This window comes from Antechinus flavipes, chromosome 1 (assembly GCF_016432865.1).
Source record: "Antechinus flavipes isolate AdamAnt ecotype Samford, QLD, Australia chromosome 1, AdamAnt_v2, whole genome shotgun sequence".
Taxonomy (NCBI): domain Eukaryota; kingdom Metazoa; phylum Chordata; class Mammalia; order Dasyuromorphia; family Dasyuridae; genus Antechinus; species Antechinus flavipes.
In genome coordinates, this window is record NC_067398.1 from 165,225,986 (window position 1) to 165,251,959 (window position 25,974).

Here is a 25,974-nt window from a genome sequence, read left to right on the forward strand (position 1 = left end):
GCAACTAGGTGGCCCAGTGGATAGAGTACCAGCCCTGTTGTCAGAAAGACTCATCTTCCTTTCAAATGTGGCCTCAGACACTTACTAGTTGTGTGACTCTATGCAAGTCATTTAACCCTGTTTATTTAATTCAGTTTTCCTCACTAATTAAATGAGCTGGAGGAGGAAATGACAAACCACTCTATTAGTTTTGTGCCAAGAACTCCCCTCTCAAAAACAACACAACAACAACAAAGTAGGGTTACAAAGAGACATGAATAAAAAATACTAAACAACAAAAATAAAACTAATTATAGATAGTACTAGAAAAATCCATTTTCAAAACTCAAATGTATTATACCACATGACATCAAAAAAGTGTATTATTTTTTAAAAATTCATTAAAGTTTAAAAAATAAAACTAAAATTTTTTTTTTAAAAAGTAAAAATGAATTCAAGAGAAGCAATATCCAATACAGTAATTCCTTTTAATTAGTAAAGTTTAAGGTATGAATAACCTGTTCTTTGAGGTTAATAGACTAAGCTCTTTCATGTATACAGCACACAAAAAAATATAAATTTCTTCAATTTGAAGAAATTAATTCAATAACAATATAACAGGATACATTCATCCTTTTTCCAATGACTTATATCTTTGGAATTGATACTTCATCATTATCATTATTAAGTCATACTTGGTAACTTTCTTGAATGCACTTAAAATTCTATTACTAGATTAAAGCTGAATACTTAACAGTCTTAAGAACAGTTTTATAAAAGCATAACATAGCTTTTTATGAAAGCATTTCTAATGGTAAGACAAACAGCAGTCAGCACCAGGTGAGCTAAATTTATTTTGACTACTCATAACTTAACAAATGTAACACACTTAATCTGAACGTCACTGGAAATTTATATTACGTGAAATATCATGTTGCCATATCTAAAAACAACCTAATGACCAACACAATGTGAATAAACCACTTCATAGCACTACCATCAGAATTACTTCCACTGTAATTTTTTTCCATTAATGGTCAATATTTACATAATTCAAAAAAAAGTGTGCCATTAATTAACCAGGTAGATTCATCAATAAAACTATGTAAAGGGCTTAAAAGTTCCAGTAATATATAGTTCAAGTTATAACTGTATTACAAAAGTAAATTTATGTTTTATTATACAGACCATCTAATTGTTTAAAAAAAAAAAAAACAAAAAAAAAAAAAAACTTGTAAACCATCACAGGTGAACAACAGTCATTCAAAAATACATGACAAAACTTCTAACCTACATCATTATGAGTCTAAATGCCCTGATTAAAAAAGTAAAATATATACATTTTTAAAATTTCATACACTTGATAAATTTTGCATGATTTTGGTAAGGTAGCATCAGCTCAGAAAATTTGTTTACTTATAAACAATTTTCAAGCCATTCAGAAGAAATCAGTGGGGCTGTGATTTAGAATGCAGCATACAGAGTAGACAGGCCTATATTTAAGGAAAAGAACTTCATTTTTAATATATTCAGAGTCTCTATATGGAGTTTACCTAAAGTATGAACTAGAACAATAGCAACTCTATTTCAGAGAGAGCTTTTGTATGAGGTTACACGGTCAGTTGAGAAGACAAAGGACACTGGAGTGTAAAAGTCATAGCACTGGTGACATATGAAGTAGTCATTAAGGTTTAATGCTTCAAAACATAGTTTTGAAGTACCCAAATTTAAAAGACTAAAATCCTTAATGTCAGAAAAGCTAAATTACCAAAAAGCATTATAAGGTATCAACACTGATGCCATTGAATTGACTTAGCTGTAGCTACCAAAACTCTATAAAGGCCACAAAGAGATATTCCTCTCATTGATTATAACACTAGAGATATTTTGTCTTCAGATAACATTGGTTAAGTCATTTGCAGAAAAGGCAAGTATACAGTCCAAAGTTTCTCAAAATTTCTAGTCACCAATTATGTTTTTTGTCTATCGTAATTTGCAACCATCTTTTTGATATGAGACAATTTGCTTTTCAGCTGCTTGCAATATTTCTTCTTATTCTTGTAATCTGCAGACTAAAAAAAAGAGGGAAAAGAATTAGAGAAAAATTATCCTAATGATTTCTGTGAATTCTCTTTTTAGAGATCTCACATTACAAAATGAATAGCTTCAATGGGCAAAAATGGATAAACATTTTCTTTCATTCTATACACTGAAAAAAAACAAAACAAAACAAAAAAGAAGCAAAAACACCTTAAATGTTCTGGTAAATCCGAATCTGTCAGTTGTGACAAGAAAATTTTAGCTATCCATGAGTGTTAATTATTTCTATTCTAGAGAAATGAGGAACTCTTCCTTTATCTTTCAACTATAAAGATAGGAAATATGGGTAGACAGGGTAGAGCTGCTTAAGTCTGTCAACTGGTTAGACTCAATTTTTTTCTTCTTTATTACAACAATGAGTATAATAAGAGTGGAGCTTTAAGGGAAATATTTTGGTATAAGAGCAAAAAGAAACAAAATCTTAATACTTGTCACATACACATTATATATTTTGTCTATTCCTTCTCTTATCTTCCTGCTCCCCATCAATTGTTCAAGTAAACCTAACTTCTCAGGACCTAGCCTGGGAGTGCAGTTTGTGGTCCATTATCAGCAACCTATAACTTATATCATGTTTGAAATGATGGGAAAATTTCCAATCAAAACTTTAGTTTTGATAGAATTCTGTGTGTGTGTGTGTGTGTGTGTGTGTGTCCCTATCCTTCCTTCCAACCACACCCATCCAAATCATGACAATCAACAAAAGCACAAGTTGTGAAACTCAAGGACATCATGTACAGTGAAGGGTGGGAGAAGGGGAGAGGGAAGGCTTCAGTAAGTACCTTTTCATTTGGTGTGTCTAATGTCTAATCAAATAGAGGATCAGGAGAGCAACAAAAAAGTAAAACAAGTAGGCTAAAATTCAGTTGTCTAATAAATCTGCCTATATCCTTATGTCTTATTTTATCTCCTAAATAAAATAATTTTCATTCTCTAAGTGGGAGCAGAGAGCCTAGCATTTAGGGAAGTAAAGGGAGCTTTTGAGGATAAATGGCAAAGTGAAATGAGGTCAATATATTTCATAGCCTTCCCATCTTGAGTTTTACATCTTGAAAATAGGAAATTTGATAAAGTTCCATAGAATTTTATTCCTCCAAATTTCAAGGCAGGGATAATTTTACTGTGACCTGCAAGTTGTGTCCTATGTGTTCCTGCCAGCAACTACATAATTTTTCCATCTGTACAAAGCAAAAAGAGATGGAGAGATACAGTTCTGCTCTTCAGGTTATCAGAGACAATAAAGTGCTGCTTGGGAAAAAATATGGAAGTAGTACTTTAGGGAGAAAACAAAAGAAAAAAAGGATTTACATACAGAGAGGGAACATTTCATCATTCTTAGGTAGACATTAAAAAATGTGACAGGAGAAAGAAGAAACAATGAATATTTGAAGTTATAATAGAAATGATACTTTTTTTTTGAAAGTCTTCCTATAAAGGAAATCTGACTAAGAATTCAGCTTCTTGTGATTCAAAGAATGACGATGATATGGATTCATAGATGTCATCAGATGAGAGGTCTGCCAAAAATGCTCATAGGAAGAGAACAGTTAATGGAAATTGCCAACTACTTGCAAGGAGAATCAAAGGAACTATTTATGCATTGACAGTCAGGCTTAAGATATCTATTGTCTTTTATCTTTTTTGGTCATGTACACTGCCAAAAATTAAACAAACACTTCTGATGATTCTTGTAAGAACAAATGAAACCATCTGCAAGAACCCAGATGCCTTTCTAAAGATCTGGAAATCAAAGGAAAGAAAAATTAATATCCCTGAAAATAAGACAAGGTGAATAAAACTTCATTACTACTATGGATTGAAGGTAAGGAATTCAAAGAAGATGATCAGGTTTTAAAAATCAGCTATTAACTAAAAAGATGGTATCTGAAATTTGGAGCCATAGGATTTGCATTTCTGCATCACTATCTAGGAATAGTTGATTCTTAAAAGAGATAAAACCTATTTAACAGGGCAAATAAGCCATATTTTCCTAGAATCTTGCAGATATAATCAAAAGAAAGGAGGCGGAGGGAATCACTCAAAGAGACATTCATTCATTAGAATCCATCCTATGATATAAGTGCTATAGATATTATCACCATTTTACAGATGAGTCTCAGAAAAGATAATGATTTCTCAAGAAGCATACAACAGCCAAATATCTGACACAAGATTCAACTCTAAGACTCTTTAACTCCAAGTCCAAAGATATAGCTATTAACCTATGTTGTTCCTTATGCAAATAGATTTAAATGTGATAAAACTGGGATACTAATGCAGTGTTGGTGGAGTGGGGAACTGATCTAGCCTTTCTTCAGAGTAATTTGGAAACTATGCCCAAAGGGCTATCAAACTATACGTATCCTTTAATCCAGCAATGTTTACTGGGTTTGTATCCCAAAGAGATCATAAAAGAGAGAAAAGGACCCACGTGGAAAAAAGTTTTGTAGCAATCCTTTTTGTAGTAGCAAGGAACTGTAAGATCTGGAAATCATGGCTGAATAAGCTGTGGCATATGAATATAATGGAATACTATTGTTCTATAAGAAATGATGAGCAGGCTGAAAGACTTCCATGAACTGATGCTAAGCAAGGTGAACAGAATCAAGAGAACACTGTACACAGCAGCAACAAAATTATGTGATGATCAACTGTGATGGACTTGGCTCTTTTCTACAATGAGGGGATCCAAGACAATTCCAATAGACTTGGGATGAAAAATGCCATCTACATACATCCAAAGAAAGAATGATAAAGACTGGATGTGGATCAAAGCACAGTATTTTCACCTTTTGTTGGTGATAGTGCTGTTTTCTTGTGATTTTTCTTTTCAAAACTAATGTAGAAATATATTAAAGATTGATTATATCACAGCAAAGCAGTGATTCAAGACAATTGCAATAGATTTGAAATAGAAAATGCCATATCGACATCCAAAAAAAAGAAGTATGGAGACTGAATATGGAGCAAAGAATAGTATTTTAACTGTTTATCTTTTTTCCTTTTTAATCTGATTTTCCTTACATAACATGGCAAATATGGAAATAGGTTTAAAATCTATCAATTATTTGCTTTCTTTGGGAAGGATGAAGAAAAAAAAATGAACTCAACATCTTACAAAAATGAAAGTTATGGGGCAGCTAGGTGGTACAGTGGATAGAGCACCAGCCCTCAAGTCAGGACGACCTGAATTCAAATATGGTCTCAGACACTTAACACTTCCTAGCTGTGGTTTGTACATAAGACACTTCATAAAATAAGATTACAGAAAAATTAAGAAATTAATTATACTTACCGCTTTCACTTCCTTTAGTCGATTATATTCATCGGCAGCAGCCTATTAAGGAAAAAATAAGCAAATGAATGTTTATTGTGGTATTTATCTTGAACATAATTATAATTATGCTCAAGCCCTCTAATTTACTCTGAGGCTTAAAACTCTGAGTTATATTAAAAAGAAAAACATTATTTAATGACATTTCATAGGTTTCATCCACACAGGTAAAGAGAAGATAAAATTATACAAATTTCTGCTCCCTTTATTAATTCCAATAGCACCGTTTACTTTAGTCTTCAATATGATCATATTTTCAGAGAGAACCATCAATTTTTCCATGTCAAAGCCTCAGATTGGTTGACAACATAAAAGAAAGGTTCCCAAAGTTCTGAATCGGATGAATACAAGAATAATAGTGGTTTTGCTAGTATAGGCATATAAATGATATTGATATCATCACAAACCAATTAGAATTTTCATAACCTGATTATTATCAAACTAATCTTTATTCCCCCTAGCTTTTGTGGAGGAGTTTTTATTCTATGGAAACTCACCATGTATTCCTCACTTTCTTCTCGATAGTCATCTAGCTCTTTATCCAGGCGGGAGAGCTCTTTGTTGATTTCATCTATTTCTGCTTGTAAACTCTTGTATTCCTGTAAGCCAGTGTCAAAATTCTTCTTATAAAGCTGTCTCTGTTGGTCTGAAGTTATCGGAGGATATTCCCTAAGTATTAAGGGGAGAAAATTATCATCTACTTTTGTGGTTGTTCAGTGCTTTTTCAATCATATCCAAGTCTTTGTGACCCCCATTTGCTGTACCCTCAAGACTATATCACCTTCAATATAAAATGGACCAGTCTAAGTGCCAGGCAACACTGGGACTATGAAGAGAAAAGTGAGACAATGCCTGCTCTCAAGGAGTTTACAGTTTACGACATGCTCACAGCCAATTAAAATTTGGAGATATAATAAAAAATATATATATTATTTTGCAAGGGAGGGGTTATGAACTAAGTTGTGAAAGCAGAAAAAAGTGCGTAAAGATTTTTAACAATTGAGCCAAGTCTTAAAGCTTGTTGAGAGATTTCAAAAGGCAGCAGCACAAAAGTTGAAAATGGAATATCTTTTATATGGAACACTGAGAACAAAAATCATCATGGAAAGACAAAGAACTAAAGCCAAAATGTGAAGGGCTTTAAAAGAAAAATCCAGGAATATTTTAACCTTATGGTCAAAGGGAAGATCACTGAAACTTTCTTGGAAAGAGTAAAAGGTCATAGCCGAACTTTAGGAATATCAATTTGGTGGCTGTGTAGATGACAGACAGTGAAGGGAGAAGTTGTATTGAGGGACATTTCCAAGAAGGTTCTTGTTGTAGTCTAAGCAAAAGATAAGGAAGGGTCTGGACTAAAGTATAAGTATGGAAAAGAGAACAAATGAGAGGCAAAAAATTAAGAGATTAATGAGCAGATGTTGGGAAGAAGGCGAGGTAAATAAAGAATAATTTCTAACTTTAAAACCAAGAGGACTGAAAGAATGCTGCTGCTGTCCTTGGGGAAAAAAAATTTAAAAAGGTAAATTCCAAGATAATCTCATAGGACTCATAACAAAAAATGGGTATTTGTCTCCAGAGAAAAGAACTGATGGCATCTGAACACAAAACAAAGCATGCATTTATGCTTTCTTCCACAAAATGATGAATATGGAAATATGTTTTACATGACTGCACACGTATAATCTATGCATCTAAAGGGAGGGTGGAGAAGAGGAAGAGAGGGATAGAATGTAGAACTTAAAATTTGTTTAAAATTTTTTATATAATTGGGAAAAAATAAGTTTTTTTAAAAGAAAAATTGGTAAAATAGGGAGGTAGATTTAAGGAGAAGCATAAGTTCTATTTAGGACATATAGAGTTTAAGATGTGTATGGAACAACAAGCAGATAAATGTTCTTGATCAAGAAGGTAGTTAAAAACATGGAAATACAGAGAGAGGGAGGGAAGGAAGAAGGGAGAGATGAGAGAGAAAGAGAGAAAAAGAGAGAAAGGGAGGGAGGGAGGGAGAGAGAGGGAAAAGAGAAAGATGGAGAAATAGAAATTCCCTTGCCATTGGATTCATGAATTGTTGGTGGGAAAGTTGCTTGTTTTCCTTTGTTCAGAGAAAAATATTTGAGAATAATCTAATTTGCAAATTATTTGATGGTTGTCTATATGCTTAGATATTGAATATATACCTACAGTTTTAGATATTTAAAAAACTTAAAACATCCAAAATTTCAAATTACACTTCATAATAGAGTATAAATGGCTGAAAAGGTCATTACAGAACTGCAAATAATTCTTCACAAATTATCTAATCCAGTATGTAAATATATCTTACAGATTGCACATATATAACCTTTATCAAATTATTTACCATCTTATGGAGGAAGAAGAGAGAAAACCTTATTAAAAAAATTAATATGGGGCAGCTAGAAGGCACAGTGGATGGAGCACTAGCTCTGAAGTCAGGAGGACCCGAGTTCAAATCTAACTTCAGACACTTAACACTTTCTAGCTGTGTGACCATGAGCCAGTCACTTAACCCCAATTGTTGTGGGGGGAGATTGGGGGGAGAGAAGAGAGGGAGAGGGAATTAATATTATCTTCTCAGCATACTGCTATCTAAAATAATTCCAATAGAAATTCTCACACAGAAAAAGGAATCATGGAGACTGAATGCAGATCAAAGCATACTATTTTCACCTTTTTTGGGTTTTTTTCTTGTGGTTTTTCACTTTTATTTTGATTTTTTTCACAACATGACTAATGTGAAATATGTTTTAAATGATTATTCATGTATAACTATATCAGATTGCTTGCTCTCTTAGGGAGGAAGGGAAAAATTTGCTACTCAAAATCTTACAAAAATTAATGCTGAAAACTAAATGAATAAAAATAAGTTAATATTTTAAAATTTTCTTTACATGTAATTGGGGATAAATACGATTTTAAAAAACTATCATTTAAAAAATGTGAAATGAAATGACATTTCTAAGATCATCTAAATATTAAGAAGTACCTAGGGTCTTTTCTGACCACACATGAGCTCTTACATTTGTACAATTTTTTCCCCAGTTTATCAATACTTTATGAATGTTTGCTGGGTTGTTTTTGTGGTTTTTTTTTTTTTCCTGGAGGTAAGATGGTGGGGGTAAGGACCCAGACCTCTGAGTCTGTAGTGAACTTCTAGTGAAGAAATTTCCTATACCAACAAACATCATCAACTGCTTTGCAACACAACAAACTTAGGGAATTCCTTATGGCAAAGAGGTTAAGTAATCCAGTATCTGAGTGGTAAAGCAAACTTCTCAAAGCTTCCAAGTGCATATGAAAACAGCAGTGACCTCAGCTCAGTAGCACTTCCCATTTGCATCTTGGGAAGATTTTCAGAAATCCTTTAAGTACTGCCTTAGTCAACATTAAGAAGGTTGCTCTAGAAAAACTCAAAGCAAGTAACTAATTATTAAGTTTCTTTCAACACACTTGTGGTGTCTCAAAAGTAAAAGAACCCAGGGCACTTAGCCAATAGCAAAAAATGACAGCATTGTTTTGGCAACCCACAATGGTCTGTGTACTACAAATGCTATCTCTGTACCTGTCCCAGTCCTCATCCAGTTCTTCACAAGATTCCCCGCCAGTGGTATAGTCGGTTTCATAATACTCCTGATCAGCTCTTCTTGACGTCCTTCCTTTCCCATAAGGTTTCTTTGTAGACATCACTAAGTTACCATTGCTGCTATACCGAGGTTGCCTGAAATCATCCACAGGTGAAGTCACTGGAAGCACTTTAACCACTTCTGGTATCCTAGAGGAAACAACATCATTCCACATCATTGGTCAACTTCTAAGCCAAAACCAGGGACACTACACAGAATGAATGATCTTTTCAACAAATGCAATACTATTCAACCCCTACCCTCCCCCACAATCCAAATAGCAGCAAGAATAAAAGCCAAGAGACCTCCAAAATCCTGTGTGCTCACTCAGTCAAAAAATTTATGTACAGTCCACTGAGCAGATCCTTTAAGTTTGGTATGCCCAACTCTGCAGCCCTTAAAACTTTTTAATGCATATAACAGTTTTTAGGTTCCTGATTTAAAAGGAACTTCTCTTCAGCCTTTAAATAAGGGCATGTAATCTTAGAGAAAAATGTTGTTTCACTTAAAGGATGTATATGTCAACAATTTACCTTATAGTAATCCAATTGGGAGAAATCTTATGAACTTTTCTATTCTACAGATTTTTTTTTAAGTCCCACAAAATGATTTTCTTTTAAATTCAAAGTAGGAAAGGAGAATATGTACATATGCCTACTAGTGAATACTTAAAAAGTCACAAAAAAAGTCTGTGTATTTAATGTAAAAGTATAATTATTCACACCTCAAAGCAAATTTTTTTAAAAGCTTAAGGTTTTTAAGCTTTACAGCATAATTACAAATCATTTCAAACTTTTGGTCATGTATTGGAAAGAATGAAAAGGGAACATATGTATTTTTTTCCTAAGCCATTGATTGTTTTTGCTAAAGTATTTGACTTCTCCATCCTAACCAAAATGAGGAAGTAAAATTACTTCAAAAAGTAAACCCATTAAGAGATAAACAGTAAAATGAGGCTCCTTAATATGAATGCAAGCCAGAAGCTGAATTAGGAAAAAGTGACAGAGAATATGGAAAGAAGAAGAATGCATAAGAAGGGAAAGAGAAATTTAAAAAGATCCCAGAGAGAGGAAGTTAATTTGTGCCTTTTCATGAAAAGGTTTTCAATCCAGAGAAAGCTCAGAAAATGGCAGAAGGAAACAAAACATTCAGCTAAAGCACTCAGGGGCAAATTTACATTTTAAACAGTCTCCTAAAATCTCATTACCTTAACAATATCTCTTGTTTATTACAGTAAGTACAATAACTAGAAAAGTTCTAATTTTAGGGGTTTTGTATTCTTCCTTTTAGGGTTATTCAGCTTTTTCCAAAGAAGTGCCTCATTCTAGCATATCATCAAGGGCTCAAGAGGCCCCAGCTTCCCAAAGGCTATTCTGTAAGGAAGAAGGACCAACACAAGAAAATTCTCATCCCCCAGGAAGAGGCCCAACAAAACATCATTATTTTTTTTCATGTCAAAGCATGAAAGTCCTGGAGACTCTCCAGGAGTTATCTTCATGAATGAAATATATATTCTTTCATAAAAAAGTCAAAGATAACGTATATTTTATATTTTATCATGCTTTTAAAGAAAGTTTGTTGAGACTATTCAATCATTTTTTAGTTGTATCTCACTTTGTGACCCCTTTTAAGGTTTTCTGGGCAAAGATACTGAAGTGGTTTGCCATTTCCTTCTCCATCACATATTCTAAATGAGGACAGGGAGGGAAAGAGGGTTAAATGACTTGCCAGAATCACACAGCTACTAAGTGTTTGAGGATAGATTTGAACTTAGGAAAATGAATGTTCCTGAATCCAGACTCAGTGATCTATCCACTTTACTACCTAGCTGTCTGTTGATTCAATATGGATGATCAAATTTACTTAATAGGATAATATATATTAGGGATATCAGAAATGCCATTCAGTAAAGATGACATTAAAAAAAAAAATTTCAATTAAGCTTAAAAAAAAAAACACAAAACAAATATGGAAAGATCTGAAGCTGATAATCTGTAAACACAGATATAAGGTATTCTTAATAAATATTTATATTTGGATGAATTTCCCTTCTATGAGGAACAAAAGAAAACCTTATCTTCCCCTCAGCCCTTCTCAGAAATCTTCAAAATCTTATTTAAGAGTCAAAGTAAGTTTTAAATCAGGCTTTTAAAAAGGATGGATTTCTGGGTGTGTTTGGGTTTGGAAATGGATATGATTTGGCAGGTCTTCTCCGTTCTAGTTTGTCACCAAGCTTGAAAATCTACTAAGCTTGCTTCAACAATTGAATTCCTGCACATTTTAATCACTGGCTGTAGGAAGGCAGAGAAGCCAGATTTCATCCCATGAGTCATGAGAAAACAAACTTCTCAGATGCTCTGTCCAAAACTTTGTTAAAGTAACATAATACACCCCAGCTCTTGCTACGGACACAGATTTAAGTGACAAGAATGACAGCCTTCAAAACAGGATACAGTCTTCAGGGGAAATGCAACAGAAAAGGAACAAAATCACTCAGTTTTGCTAGAATTCCACTTACAAGTTTTATGGACAAGTTCATGGTATCAGAAATTTCTGGTACGATTATCTTAAGCTGTTTAACATTCAATTTCATTTTGGACTTTTTCCATCTGGACTCTTCCTTATAGTTTTAATACCACCACACTTTTTTGTTCTTCCATTATACTACTCCAAGAATAAGTGTAAGGTTCAGACCTATTGAGGTTCATGATTAAAATGCAATAGTTGACTTTATTTGTATTATCAGACTTGATTCTTACAACCCTGGGAGGAATTATACCCATTTTATAAATAATGAAACTGATGCTCAAAAAGGTTAAATGACCTTCCCAAGATCACACAGTAAAAGTGAATAGGATTTAAATCCAAGTGTTCCTAAATTGAAGACCAACAAATGCCAAACTATCCAAATATTTGTTAATTAACTAAAACAAGGATATTTTCCTAGATGAAGTACTATAGGAAATCACCACCATCATTAACAATAAAATACAAAATTCAAGTTAATTCTCTTTCAGTGATTCCAATTTTACAAATCACCATTTTTTCTCACTTTCTTGGTATATTTTAGTAGAACTTCTGTCAGACACAGTCACATTTTTCAGAAGGAATCTGATAAAAAGACAGATACAAAGAGATGGGTGCTGATTAACTGGAAAGTGGGAGCAATTCCACTTTTGGCATTCAAAGCCCTCCCCAGTAATAGCAACACATATAAAACCTTTGTAACAGTAATTATGACCAAAACTTTGTGAAGTAGATACAACAGTGCTTCCATTTTACAGATCTAGTTTGGTAGAAGAGAATACACGAAGATGGGAAATGAGGAGCGGAAAAGGTGGATTGAAACTAATCTAAAGAGAACCTTGAATGGCAGCATCAGGTATTTAATAACTCTATTTATTAAGTAATGGGAAATTTAATGAAGGTTTTTTAGAGATGACAATAGTAATGAGAACCATGATAATAGCAATATATTTTATTAGGAAGGGCAGATTGAAATAAACAAAAAAAGGCAGATTGGAAAAGAAATTGGACTAGATTCGGGGAAGACTAATCAGATGGCCACATTTTATAAAATTTCTCATTTATAATATCAGCTTTCCTATGTTGCAAGATAATGCAATCATTCATATTCACCTCTCACATGTCTAGGAAAAAGAGACTAGGGACTATCAGTACTCTGCTACCCATGGAAATTTTACAGCACCATTTACATTTCCCTATCCTGCTTTATTCAAACCTGGGTGTGGGTGAGAGAAATAACTAGGAATGAGACCTATTTTAAAAATTCCTAGATCCACTTAGCAAAGGTGGAGGAGTCATCACCTTTAGCTAAATATCTTCCTGTCTCCTAATCTTCCCAGACCTTGAACAGGGTTTTTATTTACTTACCACATTGAGTCCTTGGGTACCTAAGTCCTAGTCCTTACATTAACAAGAAATACAACTGTAGATTGTGTGACTGAGCAAATCACTTAATCTTGTTTGCCTCAGTTCTTTCATCTGGAAAATGAACTGAACAAAGTAATTCAGGCCAGTTCCAATGGTCTTGTGATAGAAAGCCATCTGCACCCACAGAGAGGAATATGGGGACTGAATGTGGATCACAACATAGTATTTTCTTGTTGTTTGCTTGCATTTTGTTTTCTTTCTCATTTTTTTCCTTTTTGATTTTTCTTGTGCGGCATAATTGTATAACTATGTACAGAAGAATACATGTTTAACATGTATAAAAGATAGATACAAAGAGATAAGTGCCGATTAACTGGAAAGTGAGAGCCATTCCACCTTTGGCATTCAAAACCCTTCATAGTAATAGCAACATATATAAAATCTTTGCAACAACAATTATAACCGAAACCTTGTGAAGTAGATACAGGTATTGGGGGGAAGGGTGAAAAAAAATTGGAACAAGGTTTTGCAAAGGTAAATGTTAAAAACTATGCATGTGTTTTGAAAATAAAAAGTTTTTTTGATTTTTCTTGTGCAGCAAAATAATTGTATAAACATGTATGCATATGTTGGATTTAACATATATTTCTACCATGTTTAACATTTATTGGACTACTTTCCATCTAGGGAAGGGTGGGGGAAAGGGGAGAAAAATTAGAACACAAGGTTTTCCAAGGGCTAATGTTGAAAGAACTGTACACGAATATGTTTTGAAAAATAAAAAGCTTTACAAAAAAAAGAAAAAGCTTTATAAAAAATGCCCCCAATCTGAAATCACTTCTTCCTCTGAATCCAAGGCACTTTGTGCACCCATATTACTTCTTATAAACAACTGGTAAACATCTCAGCTCTGCCACTAGACTAGGGAAAGAGGCAATTCTTCACCTTTGTATCCCCCTGAAAGGTTAGCACAACACTTTAAACTAGGTACCCACCTCCTATGCAAAACCCTACCTAGTAACCTTCCCAAGAGGCAACTAGATGGACCCATACAAAGTGCTGGAGTCAGGAAGACCTGAATTCAAATCCAGCCTCACTCAGTCACAAACTATGTGACTCCAGCCAAATATGTAATTAATAGTAAATTAATAGTACCCACCTTACAGGACTGTTTTGGGGATTGAAAGAGACATCATTTGTCAGTATGGATGTTACATAAATGTAAGCTTCCTGAGGCCAGGAGCTTTCTTTTATCCTTGTATCCTTACCATTTAGTATAGTGCCTAGTAGAGAAGGGTTTAATAAATGTTTATGTATGTACACACACGCAACATATATAATATACATGTGTGTTATTAATAACATGCTAATGTGTATGTATACATGTGTGAAATTAGGCTGAAAATAATTATTTGTTCCATATTGCTTTGCTTGATAGACTCTCTTAAGGAACATAGCTTTTTTTTTTTTTTTTTTTTAATCTTTGAATTGCCGATACTTGGCACAGTGCCTAGAAAACAATAAGCAACTTAATAAATGCCTATTCCTCTTAAAATCTGGGGAAAGTAATGATGTCTTAAATGCCCAAGTAGCTTAACAGAACAGCTAAGAAGCAATAATGGTTACATGATGCAAAATAAACTAGTTTTACAAGCTTGAAAGTCATGCAAATAGTAGCTTGTAATTTTTAAAAACAAGACCATAACGACTCTTTTCAGCAAGGAGGTGATCCAAGGCAATTCCAATAGAATTGTGATGGAAAGTGCCAAAAAATAAAATAGATTGTAAGTAGAGAAAGTACTCTCTACAGCCAGAGAGAGGACTATGGAAATTGAATATGGATCCCAAAGCATAGTATTTTCACCTTTATTGTTGCTTGCTTACTTCTTTTTTTCCTTTTGATCTGATTTTTTTTTTTTTGCATAGCACAATGAATATGGAAATATTTTTAGAAAAATTGCACATTTAACCTATATCAGACTGCTTGTTGTCTTTGAGGAAGGGATCAGGGGAAGGAGAGAAAGAAAAATTTGAAACACAAGGTTTTGCAAAGGTGAATGTTGAAAACTATACTTGCATGTATTTGGGAAAATGCTATTAAAACTTGAAAAACAAAAACAAAAACAAGACTATATATCTCCAGCACATTATGAACTGTTCTGTCTCAATTACCCCTATGCTTTGGTATTAGGTAGTGAGGCAAAAAGGGGGTTTGAAAAGAAAACCTTTTCTCAAAATGTACCTAGTTTTAATCAATATAGAGGTAGCTAAGTGAGCAGCCAAATAGAAAATTATTAAGCAAGGTCAACTGTAGGTCTATTTGGTTTCCAAATTCCATTCCTTTCATTATAATAAAGTTCATTGTTTCCAATTGGATCCCATAATTAAAATCAGCTTGCCAGTGTAGGATTAACGGTTTCAGCTCCTTCTATGTTCTGAGAATGGCTTTTTACATGATCCCTCTCTCTGTTAAAAGTAAGACAGGCAGAACTGTGTCTAGGAAAGAGTCCTGTATCTGGAACCAGCTCCAGAGTCAAATTCCACTTGTACTATTTACTTGTGACACTGAAAAAAAATCAATTTTACTTTTTCAAATCTCAGTTTTTTTATTTGCAAAATGATGGTGCCAGAATAGGCAAACTTTAGGGCTCTATCCAATTCTAAATCTATTCATGGATAATTCTGCCAGAAAATTCAAACTTAAAGGTGTCAAATATGATTTTTCCAAAGTAAAAGGAAGAAATGCTGACCAGTAGATGAGTAAAGACAGTCATACTAAAGAATCAATGCAATAAGTCATCTTGTCATCCCTACGGACATGGTAGAAAGTTCCCCAACTATCTTTTTGCACCATTTACTATAGTGCTACACAAGAAATAGATAACAAAGAGCAAAGTAAAATAAAGTTCCTGGACCAAATGGGAAGAATAATATAGAATCATTGGATTTGTATCTGGAATGTCTAATCCAGACCTGTATTTTCAAGCTATCAAGTGAGTGGTTCAAGGTTCATACATAAGATTTCAGACAAAGATAGAACTAAAGCCCAGTTTTCCTGACTGTCAGATCAGTGAACTCTATTCTGGAAAATTCAGCATCAATCACACCCAACAAAAAAGGGTTTCCTTATCCACAAAATTAAGAGATCTCTTTCTCTCTTAATTCTATTAAATCTGTGAAACTCCAAAGGGATGGAAGAATAGAAAGGAACCTATTTCTCCATATGTAACAAATGTAACTTGTTACAAATAATGATTTTTAAGTCAATTTTATGTTTAAAAAAATTTTAAGAATAGTCAGCAAGCAAATTTCTCAATCTCATTTTCTTCATCTTAAAAACGAAAGTTTTAAGATTAGGTAAATCTTTAAGGTACCTTCCTTCTCAAAATGTTGTAAAAGATATAAAGCAACAAGCTTATCACTTTCAAGTTACCTAACAGTGAGAAATACTACCAACAACAAGAATTTATAATGCAACATGATGTCATCTAGTGCTTTATGGTTAAAAAGCACTTCAGAGAAACTATCTGATGTAATCATCACAAAAACTTTGTGAGGTGGGTAACAATATAAGCATAATCTCACTTGTTTTAACAAAGAAAGAACTGAGGCTTAAGGAGGTTAAAAGGGATCTAACATGGTATAGCTAAGAGAGCAAGCAATTTGATAGGAAAGCACCCAGGTTCAAATGCTCTCTCTGCTACTTCCTCCCCATGAAATCAGGAGATTTCTAAAGTCTCTTCTAGTTCTTACACTATGAGAACCTATAAGCTCTCTGAGGTTACTGGTCCAGGGGACTGGAATCTAAGTCTTATGTCTCCAAGTGCTCTTTTTTTCTGTTCTATAGTGCCACTCAATAAAAAATACATTGATCTTGTGATGAAGAGAGCCATCTACACCCAGAGAGAGGACTATGGGAACTGAGTTTGGATCACAACATAGTATTTTCATTCTTTTTGTTGTTGTTTGCTTGCATTTTATTTTCTTTCTCATTTTCCCCCCATTTGATCTGATTTTTCTTGTGCAGCAAGAAAATTGTATAAATATGTATGCATAGTTTTACAATGTTTAACATATAATAGATTGTTTGCCACCTAGGGGAGCGGGTGGGGGAAGAAGGGAGAAATTAGAACACAAGGGTTTGCAAGAATCAATGATGAAAAATTATTAAGTGCATGAAAATAAAAGGTTTTAATTAAAAAATACATTGAAATTCGTGAAAGCCAACATGGGTGTCTTCTGGTGTCTTTGCAGCAACTATATACCTTAGAATTAATTTTAAATCAAAACATTACAATAGTGTGGGGCACAATGGCATAACAGTTACTGAATCAAAGTTGTGTGGGGAGAATGCTGGTTACTTACGGTGGTGTTGATTTGTATGAAGAGTCTGGATACGGCCGTTTGTCATTCATTCTGCCATAAGAGGAATATGCCATGGAACTGTCAACTCTATCCACATAATCAGAGGGAGCTGGGGGTACTTCTTGTGCATCTGCAGATACATTCTTCACCTAAGGAGACAACCCCATCAAGAAGCAACAGCTTTAAGAAAGTCATCTGAGACCACAGAGCAGAAAATTCTGTAATGTAAGGTTTTCTTCTTAATATTTTGGACAATCAAGAAAAATAGAAAAAAGCCCATCATATCACCGACTGTTCTGGCCCATATTGGTATACTAAGCCACTGTGAACCAAGAGTCACTCTGCCTTTAGTTGTCAGAGTCCTACAAGAAGGGATGGCTGGAAAATAGGGGTCAGAATCAGGGAAGCCGAGTTCTAATACTGGTTTGACCTTGTGAGTTTGGGTAAGTTTCTTGACTTTAAAGTCTCAGCTTCCTTATCTATAGGAAAGAGATCAACAAGATCTTCTTGGAACCCCTTCCAATGCATGATTCTGTGTGGTTCTTACCTCCACACTAGCTGTTTCCATTCTGGATAAGTCATTCAACTTCTAAAACTGGTGTTTATATTAGTGAACTCTAAACTGCTGTGAAGGAAATAATAATAATCATACACTTTCTATAGATACTACATCAAGTGCTTTATAATTATTATCTCATTTGATCTTCACAACCACCTTGGAAAGTAGGTGCTATTATTACTCTCACTTTATAAATGAAGAAACTGACTTTATGGTCTTTGTCTTTGAGGTCCCATTTGAACCTGGGCTTCCTCACTCCAGGTCAAGAGCTCTATCTATTTATTGCCCTATCTAGCTGCTCCCTTTAAAGTATTAGATGATCAAGTTTACAATTCAGTTTAAGTACACACATGAAATTAAATCCAAAAGCATTTTTTAAAGGATTTAACAAAATGGGAATCAGGAGGAAAAATTAAAAGTTCAGTTTCTTTAGACAAAGTCTAAATAACTTTGTTTCTACTATAGTAGGCCAATAAAAATAGAGTTTAAAATTTTTCTTTCTTTCCTCTTCATAATCAGGGAATAAATTCTCCCTATAGAGAAGTCTTCCAGAGAGAAGGCTTCATTATTATGGAAATAGGCTTAGACAGGGAGACAGAAGAATATTTACATGTAAAAAGGTTGGAGAGCTAGATCCCCAATAAGGACTGTTAACATATGGGTAAAGGAATTTTCATGAGTTTCTGAAGACCCAGTATTTCCTTCATTATTATAAGTCTAAGTAAGCTCTTGGGTTTAATACTCAAAGCACACAAGGAAGTACCTGTGGCCCAAACTGAATTTTCTATTCCACAATGTGAAAAAGTGGCATTCTCACTACACTGTACAGATCATGTACAGATATATCAAAGTACATATTAGTACAGCTTATGGTACTGGAGTGGAGGGGGAAACCCTTGATGGTTTACTGTTTTTATGAGTCAAAAAGTAATGAAATATTTCTCCTGTGAAGGTGGATTTTTGGCAGTATTTGGGAAACCAGTGGGTAAGGGTTGCCAGGGAGTGTTCTTAGACCCTGCAGCACGGGAGGAGGAATGGGAACCATTCTTGGCTCCCAGTGAATGTCTCAGTATACCCGAGATCACATGTTCCTTCCTCAGGATAATGACCAAAGCCAGAAATCTGCTCTTTCTCTGGAGGCCTAATCAGGGGTCAGGAAAGTATCCCACTTGTTATAAAACAAAAGCCCATATTTCTCCAAATGTTTTTATTTTACCCAAAGCTATAGCTTTACAACTTTATCACAGATGAATTTTTGGTAGGTCTATAATTTTAGAAATCAATGGCTCAAATGCCTAGTTCCACAGAGAACAAAATGTCCTTAACACTGCTCAGAGTACTTTGACTCTTTGCATATCAGAGTTTTCTTGGCAGAGATACTGGAGTGGTTTGCCATTTCCTTCTCTGCTCATTTTACAGATGAGGAAACTGAGGTAAAAGGGTTGAGTAACTTGCCCAGGATCACACAGTTAGTGTTTCAAGCCAGACTTGAATTTAGGAAGATGAGTCTTCTTGATTCCAAGCCCAACACTCTAGTCATTGTGCCATCTAGCTGTCCTAGATATGTGATAAAAGATAGCACTCCCAAGCCATTTAGGCTTTGAGGAGAGTAATTTTTGACCTCTTGATAAATCACTCATAACTGCATCGTTCCTATAAGGAAGTGAGAAGGAGGTAGGGAAATTAAATAGGAAGGGAAAACAGAGAAATGAGATCTGGCTGTGGTAAAATTTTCCATTTTTATTATCAGTATAGATAGGTAGTTGCTATAGTGGAAAGGAGTACACTAACTATATGATCTTGGAAAAGTTCATTTATCTTTCAGTCCCAGGCAATTCTCCATGACAAAGTTATAGATAATCTCTACACACAGGCAGTTTCCACATTAAGAACTCCCCCTTTCTAAGGAAATCATAGGCAGAGCACTGAAGGAAAAGAATAGAAATTATGTTTTCTTAAGAAAGATCAATTTGTTCCTTTGCAGTCCTCAGCATAGTTTCAGGGAAGGACAGATTTATTTTTTTTAAACATGTTCAAAGGAACCTAAAACATTCTTGTCTTGCCCCTTTGTTGGAGAAATTAATACATTTTGTTTTTCTATTGTATTCATTTCTGATTATATCTCTACCTTATCTAAAAAGCCATCCCTTGAGACAAAGAATTTTTTAAAAGGGAGGAAAAAGACTTGTACTATTTAACAAAACCATACAATCTAGGAAACACATCTGAGAGTATGACATTCCAACACACAGTCCCTCATTTTCTCAATTCTTTGCAACTGCTTGGTCATCATCTTTATATAGCATGAGGGCATTTGTCTGTTTCTTATTTTTGTTTTATACCATGTACATTGTAATCATTATCTATACTGTTTCCTTCAACTCTTTCATTTTCTGAAAAAGTAAATTTTGTCTTTTTTACACCAACAATACCAACAATTTCTTGATATATCCCTGAGAGCCATCTCTTATAAAGAAAAAAAAAAAAGAGAGAAAATAAAAGTCTAATAAAATTATCACTTAAAAATCCCTGTCATTCTACATAATAATCCACATTCTCCCCTCCCCCAACAAACTCCCAAAAGGAGGAAATAATTTTTCCTCATCTCTTCTCCAAAGTTAAGCTTCTTGGTCATTTTAATTATTCAACATTCAGTTACTGGTTGTTTTTTGTTATTGTGGCTGTGGCTCATTCTGCTATGTATAGTTTTAGTTATTTACCTATCCTGTTTTCCTCAAATCCTTCATTTTCACTAAGAAGGAAATGGAAGCCCAAAAGGGACAAGTGACTTATAAAAAGCCACATTTTTGGGTATGTTTCTAAGAAATTATTTAGATTAGTTCAGGAGGGTGAATGAAGGGACTTAAAGAGTCATATATCTCTTGATCTTTAGTTTAAGTTAGGAAAACAAAGAGAACAGAGAGAATTATAAATAATTATAATATTGAAAGAAGACTCAGACAAGACTGGAAAAAGTGACAGCAACAGACATTCCAAGATATTACCCTGAATTAACTAATATTCCAACAATACAGTCTTTGTATTACATTTCTGTTCTTAAACCTAAGGCTGAATCCTTTTTTCTTTATAGTCCATCCTCCCTTGGGTATGGAAATTATCTTATATACACATTATTTTACATGAGTGCATGTGTATACATGCATGTATGTATTGCCTTAGTTTACTCAGCTTTTCCTAAACACACTTCTTTGTTTCCTAATTTTCTCCCTTAGAGGCAGCTAGTTATCCCGGGTTTCTGCCTTAGTCTTTCTGTCCCAGGACATTTTCATTCACTGCCATAACTCAGTCATCACCTCTATGCAGAACCCTCCCCAAACTAACTCCATCCCTAGCGAGATGTCTGAGCTTTAGACCCCCATGTTCCTCCCCTTGAATAGCTTACAGGTGCCTAAAATGCAATATGTCTAAACAGAACTTGTTATTTCTCTAAACCTGCTCCTCCTTTTAACTTTTTCATGCTATAGTACTATTATTTGTCAGTTTCTCTTCTTCAGAACCTAAGGGTTGTCTTTATTTATTTTTTTAAATTTCTCATATCCAATCAGTTATGTGCTCCCAATTCCCTTCTTTTTATTCTGATTTTTACCCACCCAATACAGGCCATTACCTTTTTTGAACTGCTATAATAAGCTAGATATAGTGGATAGAGCACTAGATCTGGAGTCAGGAACTCTGGAGTACAAATCCAGCCCTGGGTAGTTAATATTAGCTTTGTGACCTTAGGCAAGTCATTTCACCCTGTTTCCTTCCGTTTCCTCAGCTGAAGAAGGAAATAGCAAACCATTCCAGTATCTTTGGGAAGAAAACCCTAAATTGGGTCACTTCAAGTCAGCCACAAGTGATAAGAGTGAACAATCACACACCAACACATAGCTTTTGGCCCTATTTCAAAAGTAATTTTTTACCTATTTAGCTTTGGGTCATAGAATCATAGATTAATAAATTTGAGTTGGATGATACGCCAGACCTCATCTATTGCAAGTTTTTCATTTTACAGATGAGACCTAGAAAGCAAAGGTAATTTTTCCATTTTCCAATGCCCCACATTAAACATGTAGAAGTTAGTATCTGAATACAGGTTCAGTCTTTCAAACTCAATAAATACTCTATTCCACTACAACAGTATGTACAGATTGAATCTATACCATATCCAAACTATGAAAACACTCACTGAAGTGGAGACATCTAGTAAAATATTATTGCCTACATGTCTACCTTTTGGATGAAAAATTTTCTCCATACAAAATTACTACTCAGATTTGTTTCAAACATTACATGCCTTTGTTTAGTCTCCTGGGAAGGCCAAAAGGAAAATTAGGATGAGCTTTGCAGCTTGGCAATTGAAATAGCCGAGTTTATGGGATGCTGGAGGGTGGAGCATTTTAATCTTAAAGTATCATCTCTAATTTTATAACCTGAATGCCCCAACTGCCTATGTCCTTTTAGCACAAGGTTTCCAACCACTAAGTCGTTGGGCTAGTTTTTCCAGTTTTTCTGATACTTTACACCCACAGATGCTCAACCACTAAAGGCCTACAGTCCAAATTCATTCAATATTGCCTTCTGATTTTTCTTTTCATAACATCATCTCTGGTCAAATAACAAAGTGGTTTTTAAACCTTAAGAAAAAATATACAAATATCAGCTATTACTGATATTACTTGTTTTGAAAAATTAGCTGTCTTCCAAGGTCTGCTAATACCTGTTCAGATGCCAGTTTTTATGAGCCAATAGGAGTAACAAAATTAACTACATGCTGTCCCGTAGAGAAATTTGTTTTTGAGTGGATATATACAATTCCAGTGATATAAGGAATTTTGCCACCCATGAAGATATACGTTTCCTCTTGAAATAGTCTCAGAAAACTGCTAGGGGCTATTGATAGATTAACTGATTTCTCCAGAGTCACAGACAGCATATATTAAAAGAAAAACCAGACTCAGGTTGGTCTAAATCTGAGACTGGCTCTCTAGCCACTATATTTCAAAATTACTGCTAACTAATCAAAGTCAAGTTGGAACCAAGAAAAAGTTCTTGAAACTATGGGAAGAAGTGCTGGCAGATTTAATGGTCACAGTTAAAAACAAATACCCTTTGACCAAGCTGTATTATTACTGGGCTTATATCCCAAAGAGATCTTCAAGAAGGGAAAGGGACTGGAAACTGAGTGGATGCACTCAATCGGAGAATGGCTGAATAAATGATGATATATGAATGTTGTGGAATATTATTGTTCTGTAAGAAATGAGCATCAGGATGATCTCAAAAAGGCCTGGAGAGATTTACATGAACTGATGCTAAGTGAAATGAGCAAAACCAGATCATTATACCCTGCAACAACAAGACTATACGATGATCAATTCTGAAAGATGTGGCTCTTCAAAAATGAATTGATTCAGATCAGCTCCAATTGTTTAGTAATGAAGAGAGTCATCTAACCCAGAGAGAGGACTGTGGGAATTGAGTGTGGACCACAACATAGCATTTTCACTCTTTCTATTGTTGTTTGCTTACATTTTTATTTTTCTTCTCAGGTTTTTTGTTTGTTTGTTTGTTTCTAGATATGATTTTTCTTGCATGGCAAGATAATGTACGGATATGTATACATATATTGGATTTAATATATGTTTTAACATGTATTGTTAATCTAGGGGAGAGGGTGGCGGAAAGGAGGAGGAAATTTGGAACAGGTTTTGCAAGGGTCAGTGTTGAAAAATTACCCATGGATATATTTGTTAATAAAAAGCTGCTAAAGAAAAATGCCAAATTTGGACAAAAATCAGAACAATTGCATTGATTTTTCTCTCCTCCAACCCAGGGAGCTAGAAGTAACTGCCCCGTAGTCAGGAAGACTATCATCTTCTTGAGTTCAAATCTGGCCTCAGACTCTTACTAGCTGTGGGATTCTGGGCAAGTCACTTAAATGTTTACCTAAGTTTCCTCACCTATAAAATGAATTGAAGAAGGAAACAGCAAACCACTCTACTTTCTTGGCCAAAAAACCCCCACATGGATTCAGTAAGAGTTGAACACAATTGAAAAAGGACTGAACAAACAACAAACTCCAACTGAATCTATTTAAACAGTTTACTCTAAAGCAAAAAGCAGACAATGAGTCTAACAACATCTTAAGGAATTTAACTATGCAAAATAGAAACCACAATGAATAGATAGGAAGATCTTAGAAAATAACTGAGCTAAACACACCTGATCTCTCTGGCAAGCAGAGGGATATGGCAGCCAAGGGCTATGATAGTTTAGAATACAAGCTAATTTGCAAAATAGTAATGATGATAACAATTAAACAGGAAGGCTTTTTCTCCCCCAGAGACTGTATTAATTAGCAGCAGTCGTGCTGAAATCATGAAAACAGATCAAGACATAGGTACAGGGTCTTCCCACAATCCCATACTGAGTGTGACCCAAAGTTTAAAATGTTTAAAAGTTTTAGTCTATACCACACATTACAATGGTTCCAATCAATGGAATTTCCAATGGAAGATATTCCAATTAATGCCCCTCCCTGTTTATAGTTGCAACTATGACCACATTTCTACAGACTCTTTAGGTTTATAAAATCCTAGGGAAAGGGTCAAAACCAGTGCCATTATCTTGATTTTACAACTAAATAAACTGGAGCTAAGTAATTAAGTAAACAAGTCAATGAAATGATTGAATCATGGTTATACAGCAAGTCTGGAGTAGAATTTGAACCAAAGATTCTTATGCTTGGCAACTTAGGGGTATCGTGGGAATTGAATCAGGAAGACGAAGTGCAAATCTAGTTTTAGACTTTCTAACTGTGTGACCCTGAGCAAGTTATTTAAATGTTTATCTCAGTTTCCTCATCTGAAAAATAAACTAGAGAAGGAAATAGCAAACCACTCCAGTATATTTGCTAGTTTGTTCTATTTCTTTTTCTGGGATGCGACTGTTTAGGATATTTACTTCTTCCTCTGTTAGTTGGGGCAAGCTATATTTTTGGAGGTATTCTTCTATTTCATTTCAGTTGTCAAGTTTATTGGCATAAAGTTGGGCAAAGTAACCCCTAATTATTACTCCAGTATATTTGCAAAGAAAACCCTAAATTAGGGTCACCTTGAAGTGGACACAATTGAAATGACTGAACAACAACCCTTAAATGTCCCTATTTTGATTCCTATTTAGAGTGGTGGACACTTAAAATATGATTCGTTTTATGTAAAATTCTTTAATCTGACAATGGCACGTTCTCTCCTTTTCTCAAAACCTAATTTTTTGCAGCCAATAAGGTCTTACTTTAACTGTGGCTGACAAAACAAACTAAATAAAACAAATTCTTCTCTCTTCTATTTGTGATCTATACATGGATGTCAGCTATCTTTTTTTTTTTTACTTTAAAAGATTTGATATGCTAATGCACTAGCAGGCCATGCCCCAGGAGACCTTTTAAAAAGAACACTCACTGGGGAATGGTTGTACTGGTTACAAAACAAAAAGCCAGTCCTTCTTCCAGCTGATGTCTCCTGCAGATATCCTCCATTCCCCATTCCACCCAACAACCTACTCCACCCCTCCCCTGCTGGCCCTGCCCACTCCACCCTCCTCCACTTTGGAGTTTGGACAAGAATTTACTATACCTTAAGTTCCTGCATACGTTTCAAGAAGAGATAATGGGGGGAGGGGTTGAGAAAAGACATTAACTTTTATTACAATTTATACTACTCTCTAGAAAAAGGAGGGGGGAAGGAAGAGAAACATGTGGAAAAGTGGAGGAGGAAGAGATGAAGAGACTTGAAAGAAATATGGACAGATTGTTAAAAGTGCCTTTATTTTAATTTTGCTTTCCTTCCTCCCTTCCCTTTCAAACTCAATGCTAATATGTGAATAGCACCTGGTTTCAAAGGTATAAAACAATTATCTCCAATGAGATAATATAGGTAAAACATTAAATAAATGGTTGCAAAACTGAACATGACTACTTATAAAACAATCATAAATTAAAGATTTTAATGTTCTCATCACATCAAGCTTACACACAATCTTTGCTTTCTACCAATCTCCCTTTTTTGTACAGAAAGGTCAGAGTTCCTGTAGTTTCA

The 25,974-nt window shown here is 34.5% G+C and overlaps 1 protein-coding gene across 1 annotated transcript in view; it reads right to left on the minus strand.

The window, feature by feature from the left end:
* Positions 1 to 448: 448 nt before the first annotated feature.
* Positions 449 to 25,974, minus strand: part of OCLN (occludin) — a 49,657-nt gene continuing 24,131 nt past the window's right edge. The window contains exons 5-9 of the mRNA XM_051992596.1: positions 17,314 to 17,462; positions 8,994 to 9,203; positions 5,911 to 6,082; positions 5,375 to 5,416; positions 449 to 2,051 (exon numbers count right to left, since the gene is read on the minus strand). Coding sequence (XP_051848556.1) covers positions 1,950 to 2,051; positions 5,375 to 5,416; positions 5,911 to 6,082; positions 8,994 to 9,203; positions 17,314 to 17,462 — 675 coding nt within the window. The 3' untranslated portion in view covers positions 449 to 1,949. The remainder of the gene's footprint in view (positions 2,052 to 5,374; positions 5,417 to 5,910; positions 6,083 to 8,993; positions 9,204 to 17,313; positions 17,463 to 25,974) is intronic.